Source organism: Scophthalmus maximus, chromosome 14 (assembly GCF_022379125.1).
Source record: "Scophthalmus maximus strain ysfricsl-2021 chromosome 14, ASM2237912v1, whole genome shotgun sequence".
NCBI classification, from domain to species: Eukaryota; Metazoa; Chordata; class Actinopteri; order Pleuronectiformes; family Scophthalmidae; genus Scophthalmus; species Scophthalmus maximus.
In genome coordinates, this window is record NC_061528.1 from 16,522,589 (window position 1) to 16,538,848 (window position 16,260).

Genomic DNA, 16,260 nt, shown 5'->3' on the forward strand with positions numbered 1-16,260 from the left:
GAGGACATTTTTCTTCCAGGCCCCAGCTGGCAAATGTTTAACAGGTTTTTTTGGTGTGTGCCGGAGTTGAACCGGTGTTAAGTGATACCGTGCTCGTGTGGAGTTGTGAAATTTACAGACGTACGTGTTTTTTTTTTCGTCGTGGCAGTATAATATCCAAGCAATGAAACTTATCTTCAGTAGTTAGCAATGTAGACAGAACATTTTTCATTATTGCATCAAGTCAAAATTAGAAAATAGTTTGCCTCTACTTTTCAGCAGCTGGTCAATCATCAAATATGCGGCAAATGCATTAAGAGGAATTACATGTTGTTATTTACTCACTCTGTCTGTAGAACAAGAAGATGGACTGTGCCTCATACATTTCCACAGTTGCAGCTGTGAAATCTTAACATCTGGCAGCATCCTAATGGCCATCTGTTGCCGCTGCAAGCATTCTTTCCAGAAAAGTTATATCGCAGAGATAAATGATGATTAAATGTCTTTTCTGCGCATGCATCCAGAGTTCTTTTTTTCCCCTAATTACTCAGCCTCAGGACGTGCAACGTGATCAGCGTGTGCAGAAATGTGGCTCATGTCACATTCTTTGATACCAAACGGAAGGGCACCGCGAATTGTTATGATGATTTATGAATCCGTTGAAACAGGAAGCAGCTCGCGTTACCTCGACAGCCAGCAGTTTGACGTTAAAGTGAAACAGCGAGGCTGCGGTGGTCGAGTTAGCGAGTGGAGGAATTTACATTCGGCCCCTAATATTCCACGTTCAGTAGAGCTTCATGTTTTTAATGAAACAGAGATTTGACAGTTGCCCGTTTTTAACAAACGTCACTGTCACAATAGTAATGATCTTGACAGCGGCTTGCGGGAAGTTTAAGTTCAAACCATACGGCTTTTTTTCTACCATACAAACATGGAGAACGTGTTTGTGCATATATGTCTCCTTTTAAAATCTCCCATCATCCTCGTACAATTTCACAACTCCTCTTCATGTCCCAAATTAGTGGCTCTTGAGGGCTTGCAATTTTGCCAGCAATTTGTATCCCCGCGGTCACGCACAGAGCAAAATGTTACCATCCTGAAACGATTACATCTAGCTGAGAAGGAAACTTATTGACTCAAGATGTGACGCATCGGACGGAAGCTATACGAACGGGATCCGATGTTACCAGTAATTGATTTCATAACGTCTCAGGACGTTGTCCAATAGACTGCCCATAAGTGGTTATGTATAAATTTGCGATAACTACATGTCATCTGGCAGACGTAGACGGACGTATTTGGACACCAAACTAAAAGCTATTCAGAATTCACCCTCTGCGATTGGTTGATTTTGTGGCACTTATGTAAAGCTGTGCCAGGTTGAGCGAGTGGACAGGTCGAGAAAGACAAGGAGACAACGTGAGCGACAGTTTGTGTGAGAGACTGAGTGAAACTCATTATTACGAGTTAATATGAATAATGGTAAATATGAAAGTACATCTATTGAGCACAGAATAGACTTTTGTTTGCTCAAACAAAATACATTTTGGCTTGCATAGAAATGTCTCTTCAAAATAATAATTAAAGTGCTTCTGTGCTCCGAAATCTTAAAATTCCTCGCACAAATTTAAATGCCAAACACACTGGCACTTTCAGATACTTGCAAGCTGCAGCCTCTTCACTGCCAATGTGATCCGTTGGTCTTCGTGGTTGTTACAGTGTCACAGAAATCGAAATGTTGATATGGCTCGCTGCTCGGTTTGCACATTCTCACACGATTAATGGTTTAATTCGTAGAGGTTGTGTCTGCCACCGGGGTGTCGTATCCGAGGTCATTTGTCGGGAGGATCTCGGAACAGTTTCTATCAAGAGATTTGCAGATTTTTAGAACAATTGCGTAATTTGTAAAGCTCAGCTCTGGGACAGTTTTTATTTCATATTCAGAATTATATGTTTGATGGAATATATATGCAAGACATATATATTTCAATAATGTAGTGTGATTTTATACCACAGCCACGTACTTAGCCCACGCCGACCTCGGGTCAGCGTGGGCAGGAGCGGCTGAGAGAATCAGTGCTTTGCAACGAAGCGGTGTTGCAAAAACACTATGTAGGCCATCTTTTATGTTATTATACAAAGTGTAAAAGATGCACCATTATGGTCTGCATTATGGAAAACACTGCATCAGCTCATCTCTTCACTTGAGATGTTGATCAGAATTCTTCCTTTTTTTCCCTTTCTCTCTTTTGAGATGCCGCCCGCAGTACATTGTCGGTCTCTTTCGATTTTTTGGCAGTTGCTCCATCGCTCGGTTTCCAAAATGGCATGGCCGTATTACGACGGGATGTGAAAAACCACTCCAAATCCCCATTGTTCTGCCCTCTCTGTGTTTCCGAGGCAACAGTCTCCTACCATCTGGAAGGCCCTCATCCCTCAGTTCCTCTCACTTTCCTCTAATGGGTTTCTCCTCTGTCCTTTTCCCATTTCATTTTCGTTTTTTTTCTTTTTTCTTTCAGTACTGTTTCTCTTTTTGTTCTCAAAGACTTTATTTTTTGGGGGGGGTAACTTTTTCATACTCTAATTTGATTGTCTCTCCCCGGTTCCTTTTTCTTCTGCTCGCTTTTTCCCGCACTTAAGTACTTTGTTGCTGTGCCCTTTCATTTGCTCGCCATTGTCCTCTTTTTTATTCTGGCGCGGTCATGTTCATCTCATTCCACGCCCGTGTGTGCTCTTTAAAACAAGTTCTCTGTATTACACACACACACACACACACACACACACACACACACACACACACACATATTTCCAAAAGCAAACACACTTACATGCACGGGGGATTGTAATCATGTTAATGTCCTGGATGGGTCAGTTTGTAATTCGTGATATCCAGGCGGATTTATCAAATTCGACAGAACTTTATTGACAGAGACAGATTGGAACCAGCGAAAGGTGTTTAGTTTCAAACGTGAAGTGTATGAATGAACAGTGTGTGTGTGTGTGTGTGTGTGTGTGTGTGTGTGTGTGTGTGTGTGTGTGTGTGTGTGTGTGTGTGTGTGTGTGTGTGTGTGTGTGTGTGTGTGTGTGTGTGTGTGTGTGTGTGTGTGCGCGCGCGCTCTAAAGTGGTGCCTATTATTCTCAGCAGATGCTGACCTTCAGCATGCCAGCTCTCCGGAGGGCAGCACTTGTTTCTCTGCCTTTTTTTTTTCCCTGCTCTTTTCTTCTCTTCTTCTGCTCCTTTCTCGCCCTCCCCACCCTCTGCTTACATCGTCTTCCCTCCTCGTTTTCTGCTCCTTTCTTCCTCCCTCCTCTTTCATGTTTTTTTCTTCTCCGCTTCCATCTGGGAGGCTCAATCCCTTCTACTTGTAGTCCCATTTATCGTGCCTTTTTGTCTCCAGCTTTCAAATCGAAACTCTGCCTCTCTATTTCCCCCCGTTCATTTCCCTCCACCTCATTGTCTTCTCCTTGTCTTTCCTCTTCCCCCTTGTTTCCCCTTTTATTTCCCTTTTACGTGACTGTCACGGTCTTTTCAACCTCTTGTTAGCCACACGTCTTTCCTGGCAGAATTTGCTTTAAATTGGTTTTCTCCTTATTTGAAGACAACCTGTGTCTCTCCCTCTCTCAAGGTCTTGTCCTGGTTCTTGTCTCTTCCCCTGCGGACCCACCTCTTTGTCTTTGGACTTGTTTATCCTCTCTACAATCATCCGCCTTCTCCGTGTCCTCTTCGTGCTGGTTGTTTGACGGGAACACAGATGAAGATTTGACTCTTTAGTGCTCCGCTCCAAGCTCCCTGTTGGCTAGTCGGCTTGACAAAGATTTCCCCCCCTGCCGTGAAGTGCCCTGTAATTACATCTTTGGGACGTAAAAAAAAACGAAATAAGAATAATTAGTTGACGGGTTCGGGAAACAAAAGTTTCCATCTTCATTTTGGCTCATTATAAAACATTCCCTCCATTCCTCCTCTCTCACCAACAATGTTTCAATCAATTGTTCCGTCTCACCGCAGAAACCGCTCCTCCTGTTGCGGCGGTGGCGCTTAGCAATTTCCTTTTGAAAGAATACAATTCGTCTAGTTTTAAATACATTTGTGAGGACAGGGTCAAACGCGAGGAAAAAGGCCTTTTGAAAGACCCTGAAACCCCACGCCAGCGACGTCCAGGGCGATAAAACAAACATCCCGGTCCCTTGGCTGCCGCTGCAGTCGCAGGGTCGCTAATGGTCCCGTCTTCCGAATGAGGTTAACTTTGCCCAAACGGTGTCGGCAGTCTGAATGTTATGTCTATGTGTTCAGTATGCGCTCTAATCCTGGCTGATAATACCCTTGCTTAGCCTCTGACCCCGCCGTCTAAGTGTTTGGTGGGAACTGATGGAGTGTCATGTGACTCCGAGAGGTCAGGAGGCAAGGGAGGTTTGGAGGTCACACACACACACGCACGCACACACACACACACACACACACACACACACACACACACACACACACGCACGCACGCACCAGTACAAACCGCACTGACAGCTGAACCAACAGAGCACCATCTCTGCCATGAACACACATACCCTCGGACACACAGTATGTAACCACTTAGGCATAAGTAGGATAACAGCTTAGTGTCTTATTGGGCTTCTCCTAATAAAACAGAAGAAACCTCTCTGTGCTGCTTCAGGCGCCACTCTTAATGACTCGGCTCTGTTCTGTCAGGAGTTCGTTTGGGTTGTTCACTACTCCCACTTCAGACGGCCCCAGATGTCATGTGTTGTACCTGTGCAGTGTGCTCACACAGCAGCTCAGAGTGATTTCACTTCATCAAACAAAGACAACTGCCAATCACACTGAGAGCCTTACCTCCCTGCTTGATGCCTGAAAATCCTGCTTAACTGCCTGATGGAGCTTCCGTTTTTGTTTTGTTTCTTCTTCTCCTGTGCCTCCACTATTGCACATGTTCCACAGGGTATCTTGTATCTCCACCTTGAGACCAGAAACTTCATAATTACATTTTAGGATCCTCCCAAGGATTATAGTAGATGCTGATAATTGGATCAGCAAAAGAACTTCGCAGCGAGCGACAATTCATTTCCTTCAACCTCTTATAATGTTACAAAGCTCTAATTTGTAGAGTTTAAAATGACGCCACACACGTTAGATATTCGTTAACTTTTCTTGTTTAATGTGTAACATTTATGACATCACAGCTCAAGGGCCCTATTTGATATATTTTTATCCTATGTATGCCGGCGAAGTTGTTTATAATCCTTTGACTGTTATTACACAAGTCTTATTTTCATTCCTTGATCAATTTTTTGGGAAACTATTTTCCTGATTTTGTTCCAAGATTCTCTTGGAATCGATACTGGAACATGTCCGATTTGGATTTTGGGGGGCGTATACAGATTTTAGGGGGTTAAACATTTCTAATCCAATAAATATATCATCCGATGTATATATTAAAAAAATGTTGGCAATGATTCCTAAACCCTAATGACAAAGAAATGTAGTTGAGGCTTGGTAGTTTAACCATGAACTATTTTTATAAATAACTATGAATGAAAAGGAAATACTGAAACAACCCTTAAACTGAGAAAAAAAGAACTAAGAAATAAACATGTTTTACATAAAATGTGAACATGAGCTTTGTTTATTTTGTTAAATAACATTGGCACATATGGGCAAACATAAAAAAAACAATAGCGATATGTTTGTGGAAGGCTCATATCCGCCAATTTTTATCTGCCAACCAATTAATCGGTAGGGCTCTAATAAATATCATAACTAACTTGCTATATTTTATATTGAACATTGATGAACCAAAATCCATAAGCAATATTATATGTAATTTGCACGTGACGCAGGTTTAGTTTTCATTCCAGTCCGATCTCCCTCGAAATAGACTCTCCCATCATTTCATACCATTCCTTAGAAGAATAAAAAAAAACACTTTCTCTACCCTTCATTATTTCTCACTTAGGGTTTGATTGCCTCATTGTTTGGACTGCGATGCCTCCGTGATTAAAAACTTCATAATGAAGTATCGCGTCAGGAAGATGAAACAAAGTTAAAGCTAGTCGAACCCCCGGGGGACATTACACATCAGCGGCTCCGCTTTCACCGCGGCCGCCGAAATGACATTACGACAGCAGTTGTGGAACAATTTGAGCTATTAATCTGCTTTATCGCCCGACTGTCAAAATACCGGGACACTCATTGACAAAGAATCTGACACCGCCGAACGCAATTTGAATATATAAAGTACTCAGACCTGGAATCAGTTTTAAATGGATATCAACGCACGGTGAGCTTGATAAAGACTCATAAAGATGGTAAGTGGATTAAAGTGGCAGAAGTTTTATCTCCTCTTCCTCCCATTGCTCCTCTTTCACTCATTTTAGATATCACTCTTTACCTCACTCTTTTTCTCACCTCCACTACCCCTCCCTACCTCGCTCATCTCAAACCTCTCCTCCGTTCTAACTTTGAGGCTGTGTTGTTTTTTGCGACTGCGTTCGGCTTTATTGAGTCGATCCATCTGCGCCGTGGCTGTCGTTGGCTCTCAGGATTTTTTTGTGCTGTGTCACAACGTTACGTCTTGTCTCGCTGTCTTAAACATATTTGTCTCTCTTAGACAGGCCCGGGATGATAGATTACTCTGTGTGTGTGTGTGTGTGTGTGTGTGTGTGTGTGTGTGTGTGTGTGTGTGTGTGTGTGTGTGTGTGTGTGTGTGTGTGTGTGTGTGTGTGTGTGTGTGTGTGTGTGTGTGTGTGTGTGTGTGTGTGTGTGTGTGTGTGAGTTTCTATATAACAGCTGTGTCCAGCCCTTTCGGAAAGCAGAAGTGAAAGTGTGTGTGTGTGTGTGTGTGTGTGTGTGTGTGTGTGTGTGTGTGTGTGTGTGTGTGTGTGTGTGTGTGTGTGTGTGTGTGTGTGTGTTTATGAGCGAGAGGGGCAGGTGCAGAGGACACACAACAACTCCTTGTTTCCTCCAAAATCCATTAGAAATCTCTTGAATACCAGGGAATTAGAACGGCTCACATTACTCTCAATTACTGTCAGACCTGGAGAGAAGTCTCTCCAATTATCCCTTCAAATGCCCAACCTGTGTCACTCTGAGTGCACCATCTATCCGTATAACTATCTGACAATGACTGCAGGAGTCGTCTTGAAACAGGTATCACACAGTTGAATTTCCACTTCAAACTGTCGCGGGCGATTTTGTTCCGCGTCGAATGTTTTCATTTCTTTCGTCCCGGTTTGATGACTCTCTCAGTTATGTTAAAGTAGTTGTTGCATGTGCCAGAAATGTGTTCTCATTCATTACATCTGTTTCTAAGTTTTGATCTGTCTTTCTCTCTCTTTCTCACACACATACTGTATATACACGCACACACGCACACACACACACACACACACAGACCACCAGACTCCTCATCTGGTCTTAACTCATCTCCAGCTGTGTGCCAATTTGCCTCCTCCAGAGTATGTGGGGTTTTGGGGCGGGGGGGTGATTAGGAGCGAGCACTGCATATAAGCTAAGGTTGTCAGCCTGTGTGTGTGTGTGTGTGTGTGTGTGTGTGTGTGTCTTTGTCTGTGTTCTCTCATTTGTATGTTTATGCAGAATGCAGTTTAGCTGTGTGTGTCTGGCATCCCACTGTATGTGTACATAAGGGTTTCATTTCACTGTGTGTGTGTGTGTGTGTGTGTGTGTGTGTGTGTGTGTGCGTGTGCGTGTGTGTGTCCATATGTGTGTGTGTGTGTGTGTAATGGTTTCCCATCCTCATTGCCCTGTAATCCTCAGCTGCTGTGCAGTGCTCACTGGGTTCCTGGAGGGAGAATTCCAAACTTGCCAACGGATTTACAGCAGATTCCCACTGGATTTCTGCTCCGATCCCAATATGGAAACTCTCATAAGACCGTAGGAGCACAGCTTGTGATTGTGTTCATTATTGATTAGTCTTCACTTTTGATGAATCAATCTTTTTAGTTTTGAAAATGCCAGTGAATTGAGACAATGCCAACAGCGATTCCTTTTTAAATTGCACGTGTTTTCCAACAAAACGTGCAAAGATATTCAATTCACGATGCATTAAAACGATGAAATCCTGCAAATGTCACACGTGACAAACTGCAACAGGCAGATTTGTTGCATTTTTTGTTTGATAAATCACTTTCACAATTTTTCAGTAATCAACATTGCTGAAAATTAGTTTTACTTCAATTACTCAATCAACTAGTAATTTCAGCCCAGGAAAATAAAGCATTACTCTGGGCAAAATCTTGTACCATGTTGAATACTTTACCTTTACCCAGCAGCCATCAACCCCCCATTTAACCCAGTGATCCAATTAAGTATTTAATATTTCACAGATGTTTTTCACAGTCAAAATGCAGTGACACTGGTTTGGAGACAGGGCCTCACATAGAAATCTTAGTGACCAATAAGCACACGTTCATTAGCCTGAGTCGTACCAGCCTGTACAGTACTTCATCAATAGAACCACTGAAATATCACCAAACTAAAGAAGTGTGTTGGAATCCAGTTTTCTTTTTTGTCCTTTTGGGTGTCTGATCTGCCACATTATGAACTCTTTATCTTGTTATATTCGTCTAATTCCCTTCTTCTTTAAGCCACATTTCACCTTTGCTCCTCCATTCATTCCACTTTCCAAATGTTTGTTTTCCCCCCCTCCCATCTTGCACTTGTAGCAAATACACTTTAGGTGTAGCTTCATTTTTTTTTTTTTTTTCATAAATCATGGTGCATTGTAAAAGGTTTTATAGAAGTAAAGCATTGCTTCGTGAAAGACCCAAACCATGATCTGTGTCCCAACCCCACTCCTAACCCCAACCCCTACCCCACCCAGGCGGTGTATCCCACCCCCCTCTCTTTCTCTCTCTCCTTCTCTCCTTCTTCTCAGCCCCTCTTTCGGCCCACCTCTCCTCTCTGCCCCGACCGGTGGATTTCTTCCTGTTAAAAGGGAGGTTTTTTTTTCCCTCCACAGTTGCAAAGTGCTGCTCATTGTGGGAACTGTTGGGTTTCGCTGTAATATTGTAAGGTCTCGACCTCGCCATGTAAAGTGCCTTGAGATAATGTACGTAACAATTCGGCACCATAAAATTGAACCTGCTGCTTCTTTTGGTGTTTTTTTCTTCTTCCTCTTTAACTCTCTTTGAATCAGTCTTTCATCTGAATCTCTCTATAATAGTGATAACTCCCCCCGACACGCTTCTCCACCTCTTCCTCTCCCTCTCATCTCTCTCTTCCTCTCTGCCCTTCTCCCCATCCCCGCCACCTCTCCGCCGCCCTTATCTCCGCCCTTGGTAGCCACAGGGCCAAATGCTGAGTGACAGGTCGACTGACCGATATGGGCACAGGTATACACGGGCTCCGATGGGGGACGGCAAGTCGTGCAGATTGGCCCGTAGACGGGCTTGTAGCCATAAAACGCCTATAAAGGGAGAGAGAGAGGCAGGCAGACACCCGGGCAGACGGGACAGCTGGCAGCACTGACGTGTTGGTGAGGCTTTCAGGCAGAAGAGAAGCAGACAATACGGCTGTGGCTATCAAGACGGGAGACATTTGAGACACGTAGCCCCTATTCGCTTCCCCATAGTGGCTCACGACGAGTGTCGCCGAATAAGTTGAAAACCAGGAGACAGATGACAGATGAGTTGACAGAGCAGCAGAAATGTGATGTGCTCACAAACACACACACACACACACACACACACACACAGTCACTGTCATAGCAGATATGGAGACAGGCGGGGCCGAGTCAGACATCCCAAACATGATGGGCATGTAGTTAGTTAGACACTTTCCACTGCTGACCACCCAAATTGCCACACACAGGCGTCACAGCACGGAGACCACCAGCACACTGTGTGTGTGTGTATTTCTGTTTGCGATCTGTGTCCGTGTCAGTCGCTCTGTCTCCGTTTCTGTGCGATCGTTCCACATTATCTCCAGGCAACAGGCAGCAGGTCAAGCCTGTGACTGGTTGGAGGTTGGTTGGGCCCCACCTGCTCCCGCTATGAATATCAATGATAAGTGTCATTATGGCACTCGGTGAAATTAATGATGATTCCGCTTTGGACACATTTAAGCGCATGCTTCAGTTCACAGTCAGTAGCTCACCGCCACTTAAATATCGACAGGATCGAAATGTTACTTTGTTTTCCGAATACTTTCACACATTCACAGTAATTTCACATGTATGAATGTATACAAATAAGGGATTTATTTATTGAATTAGCATTAGAAAAAAGGGAAGAGAATGAAGGTGAGGAAGATGGGTAGAAAGAGATAGAATGAGAAACAAATGTAGACAGAGAGATAAAATATAATACTTTGTAATGTGAGCTATGTGGACAACATGTGTTTGTGTACTTGCTTTCCACTGGGCACAAGACATCAATATCTATTAACAGGACTTGACTGGATTACCACAGCTGTGTGTGTGTGTGTGTGTGTGTGTGTGTGTGTGTGTGTGTGTGTGTGTGTGTGTGTGTGTGTGTGTGTGTGTGTGTGTCTGTGTGTGTGTGTGTGTGTGTGTGTGTGTGTGTGTGTGTGTGTCTGTCAACTGAGCCCTAGCCTACTTAAAACTGCCACATGTCACTTATGTTCTGTTGCTATGTGATCTTTGGCTGGAATTGGCTATGGGCTGTGTGTGTGTGTGTGTGTGTGTGTGTGTGTGTGTGTGTGTGTGTGTGTGTGTGTGTGTGTGTGTGTGTGTGTGTGTGTGTGTGTGTGTGTGTGTGTGTGTGTGTGTGTGTGTGTGTGTGTGTGTGTGTTTGTGTGTGTGTGTGTGTGCACACGCATGCGTGTCACTCCATCTAGTCCAAGAAAATAGATTTGTGCAGATTGTCATGAATATTTCTGCCATTTAGTTGACAGTACTAAATGCAGTATTAAAATTTACTGATTTACTGATATTTCCCTTATTAAAAAACATGGTGTTGGCAGTGCCAGCAGTTTTATGACTTGTTTTATGTCTATTTACATTGCAAAATTAAAATAAAAGTTTTATTTTCTTAAAACTCATTTGTTCATTTCTGTCAAACTTCAGAAATGAACTTCTGTAAAATTTGCTTTGTTCTTTTCCTCAGACGGGGTCCAATGGATCCAGCTGAATACCCCATGCAGCCCTGGTCTGGTCATTACCCCGGACCTCCCCAGGCCCCACAGGGGTACTCTCAGTCCATGTCCTACCCTAACCCCAACTCCCAGTCTGCTCCGTCTTACCCTGGCTACCCACCTGGCCAGCCATACCCACGTCCAGGTGACCCTCGGGGCGTTGACCCTGGCTACTACCCCCACCCAAGGTAAATAAATGCATTCTTATCCTTGTTGTCTGCTGAAAATATAGTATTACATTTTGAGCCTTCTAATTTTCTGCTGTGACCCATTCACACACTCCTTGAACACACCTTGTTTTATGCTGCCAGCTCTCAGCAGAGAGGCCCCCTGCGGCAGGACGTGCCCCCGTCTCCTACCCCTCCACTTCGCGGACTACGGTACGACACTATGATGCGCGGGACTGGGGGTGGAGGCTACAGGTAGGGGCATTTTGTGGATGAAGACGATCCCAGGTAAATTCTGCGATCTAAAATCTTCCTTTGTTTCGCAAATGACTCAGCTCATCTGTTTTAACACAGCTGAAAGGTGACTTATTATTCATATTCAGGTCCATACTTTTAATTTGGGTGACCGCTTGAACAGGTTAACATGCTCTGACTTTCAGAAAAGGCATCAGTGTTCTAATACTGCCCATTCCTCCAGCTCCTCTCTTCACCCTCTGTCTTAAACGTCTGGATTTCTTTTAGCCCCTCCTCCTGATATAACCCCAGTCTGCTCTGATTGGCCAGCTGGCCCAGTCTGTTGTGATAGGTCAACCGCTTTCAAAATGTGAAGGAAATGTCCCGCCCCTTCACCAGAAAAGTGGAGATTCTCAGATTGCAGGCGGGGTTACCCCAAAAGAGTCCAACTGTGACATCCCAGTGGGAAAGGACCTGAACCAGTTGTTCAGAGCCAGGCTGGAGGGTTTAGCCCGCTCACAAAAAAAACACAGGGTGGTCTTTTTTCAAAATTTGTGGGCGGTCAGTCTCAACAGATACACACATTTATATGCACAAACCCTGAAAAAGTGATTTTTGCATAATATGTCACCTTTAAGCATGTTCTGACATTCTGTGATTACAAAAGCATTATGGTTCCAATGTGGAAAATCAAGGTCGACGTCTCTCTCTTTGATTAAAGCAGTTTGGAATTTGAACCCTGACGCCGTAGATTTTAAGTGAGATGTCAAACCTGAGAACGCGTCTGATTGGATACAGGCACCTGGTGGATCCCAGTCAGGACCAGTATAGCTACACTGTTGAGGTCGGGAGACAGCAGCAGCAGCAGCAGCAGCAGCAGCAGCAGCAGCAACACCAAACCAACTCAAGACTGAAGAATGCCCTGACCGCCGCCGTGTAGACGACTCACGTCCAGAGATGAACACGAGCGGAGTGCCGATCGCTTTCTTTCTATCGTGCAGCTCCTCTACTTTTCCCCTGCTCCAATGGAATCGAGTCGGAACCTCTTAATGGTGCGAGTCATTATCGAACATTGTCTACTCTGTTGAAAAGTATATGACATTACACAGACCGAGGTAAAGGAGGTTAATTACAGAGTGGCTGGCGCGATGTGTAATGTCTTGTTTGAAGTCAGTTAAATTGTATGAAATTAGCAGTTTTCTTCCGCTTTTCACTGTACAGTGATTAAGTCGTCTCTTTCAAGAAGAGGAACAGGTAATTGGATCCAATTAAATTAAGCCACTAAAAGCATAAATACGGCTCTGAACACTCGTGTTGTACCTGTCAGTTTCACTTCTGCTGGCCCACCCACGATGCGAATATATGAAATACCCTTAAAAAAAGAGCACACAGACCTTGGTGCCACGGCCATTCACCTGCGTAAACGACACCTTTCAGTTATGATGCCAAATTTAAGACTGGAGCCGTTCGTGTTTACAAAAAATGCGATTGCAGGGGCTTTGGATCTCCCCTCGACGACGAGGATGGAAAAAGTCAAAAAATGACCCTTTGTTGCCAAACTGTGTGGGCAGAAACAAATAAGTGTGAAGATATGATTTCTTTGCTCTGTTAGTAATAGCTGCTGAAACAGATGAATCATCGAGACAGAATGTTCCTCCGTGCCAGATCAATAACTACAGCTCGACACAGCGTCGGCAGTTAGTGCAGTAGCTACAGTCGGCGGATTCAAGTGCTGTTTTTGACACCTATTAATTATTGAAAGTGCACCATAGCACAGTAGAGTTCTGTATGAATTATTTTTTTCTGTGTAATATTATGCTTTTAATAGTGCTATGATTGCCTTTTCACTTTTATACGACATATTTCTAAAATACATTTACAGTCATAGTACAGGGCCGCGTCGTATTTCCATTCCAGGACACATTACTGTCATTAGACTGAAGTGTTTCATCGAAACACCTAATTTAAAATGAATGTAAGACAAACATTTTACATGATAGCACGACCAGAGTCTTTGCTCCATTTTTTCTATCGGACACATACTGTAATTCAGGGTTAATCCATTTGCCTTTGAACAAACAGCTGACTGCCATGCAGAAATGATAATATCAACCTATGAACTGATATTCTGGATGAATGATTGTTTCACTATAGGCAATACATACCAATACAAACCAAAGCTTTTTAACGCTGCCTTCTTCTTTAGTCAAGAGTAGCTCGGAGACTCGATGTGTTTCTAAACATGTACTCTTTGAAACAGGTTCATTATGTGGGGATGATAACTTGATACGCAGCTGTTTAATAGGTAGGGGAATGCAGGGAAACTCCAATGAATGTAGAACAGTTGCAACGGTATGACATTTTCGCTGTATGATAACCATGTCAGAAAATATCACGGTGTATCACCATTATTATTATTCAGCATCAGTACATTTTGGATTTCAATCCTCCAGAACAACACCACATTCATTCAAAATAGTGCCTTGGCATTTTTTTGGGGGGGGGGGCATCAGTAGAGTTGCCCATTCTTCGTTCCTTTTTTGTTTTTGTTTTGTTTTGTTCTTTTTACAAAATCGGCAATTAGCAGATGTTTATGGTATGATAGCCGTCAGATTTAGTGCTAATCGTGTTTGATTTCTGAGCTGGGCGTGGAGCTGCGTCGTTTTTCTGTGTTTTTTTGGGGGGACAGGTGTTAAACTGACCAGAGTTTTGAGTTAATGTTCACTCTGTGTTACTCCACAGCCGCGTCCTCTCCGTGTGTGTGTTTTTTGTGTCTGACATGCTCAGTGCTCAGCTCTGCGGACCGGGTGGTGTGGGCGTCGCCGTGCGCTGAAGTCCTGTTCCGACTAGAGCCGGGCACCATGAGTGCTCATCTCACCGCTGCACCGCAGTGCACATCCATTTAGCCACTTACTAAACCGTCTCTCAAGTATAACTCAAGAGTTCACACTAACTCAACACTCGACTGTGTTGCGTTCTACGCGGCTCAGCAGTATTCATTTTCGGAAAAGAAAAAACGCATTTTCAGGATTTGGGGAATTGTGTTGATGTTACCAAGACTGAGGATGAAATACCACTAAGGGACGGACGTTGAGAGTAATTTGACCGAAACCCTTTGAAAACAATGTGAAGTAGATGCGTCAAAAAAAATGCCCCCGTCATTTGATGGTTTGGTCGGAGGAATCTGGATCTTGATTAGAGAGAGGTAGGAAGAAAGGACGGGTTGAATGAATTTAGACAAAAGGGAAAATAGGGGAAGGCAGAAATGAACGTATAGAAGTGAGGAAAGGAAGAAGGAAAAGGACGTAGAACGTAAAGAGGGGAATTAACAAAATAAAAGTAATAGATTGAAGGTGTTGATGGAGGGAGCTGGAAGAAGGTGACAGGAATGCGCTCGTATTGACTGAATGTAGTAACTAATGTTTGTCTTTTTCATGCTGCCGTCACTTTTCTTTACCAGTACACGAGTCAAACTCTCATGTTATTACTGAAAATGACATGATAATGATAAAGTGCAGAGACCTGACACCAAGATGGTCCACGTGGGCGCTTGGGTCATTCGTCCTGTCGCTCAGTGATGGAGACGTGTTGGCGCCCGGTTAACACAAACACGACAAAACTGGTACTTGGGTTTGTAAACCTTTGTCGAATTGATCATTGAATATAAGTATACGATGTTCAAGGCGTAATATTTAAAAAAGCACCGAGCACCAGAAAGGAAAGATCTACCCGGAGTCACGTGGATGATTTTGTTGTCAGCGTTTCACGAAACATGTCTGTGCTCCATTAAGACGGAATGAACGGATGAAAGACGAGAGGGTTTCTTTTGACTGTGAACTTTACATGAAGGTGTCTTACTGTTACTCCTCTGATATAAGCACACGAGTCACGCACATGTAACTTGACCAGAACAAATTTTTCTATGTATTTCCTCTTTTTTTTCCATGATAGTTGGAGTTGGTTGGTTGGGTACACCAGAGCCACCAGAGTGATTGGCTACTGTTACCATGCTACTGTAAGACGGATGTACAGTACACTAGAGTTTCAACCTCTTTCTCACACATTCCTGTTGGTTTTTCTGCAGTTTTCTTATTGCAGATTACCTTGAACATAAGTTCATCTTTGCAACTCGCTTTTTTTCAAAATTGGGCAAAAAAAACGAACAAGACGTCGGGACGTAGCATGGTTGACGTTATTAACCATCCGGTGCCATATCGCTCTTTGGTTTTTGGCGGAGCAGAATGGGTTGCACAAGATGAAGGTACGAAACCAGAACCCTCTGGTACCCCTGGTTCTCCTCGTACAGGGAGACCAGGGAAATGAAGGAACCGACTAAATAACCTCCCTGTCATAGAAGTATAACGCTTTTCTATTACACCGCTTGTATCCAAATATTCAAAAAAAAGATACGTTTTATAAAGTTGTAACGATAACAGTGATTTCTACTCTTGTCTCCCTGAATTTTATATTTATGTATATAACATCTTTTTGCAATAAAATATTCATTTAAAAAACACGACATGTCATGCTTGAATTGTTTTAAACATGTCCTTCATTTTTTTTCTTCTTCCTCTTTCTAAGCTGCAGTGCATGCCCAGCACATCTGCTAAGGTTAATTAAATACGAGTCAGGAGAAATGATTTCCCTCATGTCCCCCGTACCCTGCAAGGTGAATCATTAACATTGCCAACCCAATTTAGTCCCATCATTTAGGCGGCTGATAAATTGTACCTTTTGTGATAAGAGATAGACGTTGGC

General features: G+C 43.4%; 1 protein-coding gene across 6 annotated transcripts in view; it reads left to right on the forward strand.

The window, feature by feature from the left end:
- pard3bb (par-3 family cell polarity regulator beta b) overlaps positions 1-16,018 on the forward strand; it is a 193,873-nt gene extending 177,855 nt beyond the window's left edge. For 5 of the 6 annotated variants that reach the window (XM_035651328.2, XM_035651326.2, XM_035651329.2 and 2 more), the window contains 3 exons: positions 11,074-11,289; positions 11,413-11,523; positions 12,301-16,018. In XM_035651328.2, coding sequence (XP_035507221.2) covers positions 11,074-11,289; positions 11,413-11,523; positions 12,301-12,442 — 469 coding nt within the window. In that variant the 3' untranslated portion in view covers positions 12,443-16,018. Of the gene's footprint in view, positions 1-11,073; positions 11,290-11,412; positions 11,557-12,300 lie in introns of all 6 variants that reach the window. The other variant, XM_035651330.2, reaches the window with a different exon arrangement.
- Positions 16,019-16,260: the final 242 nt, after the last annotated feature.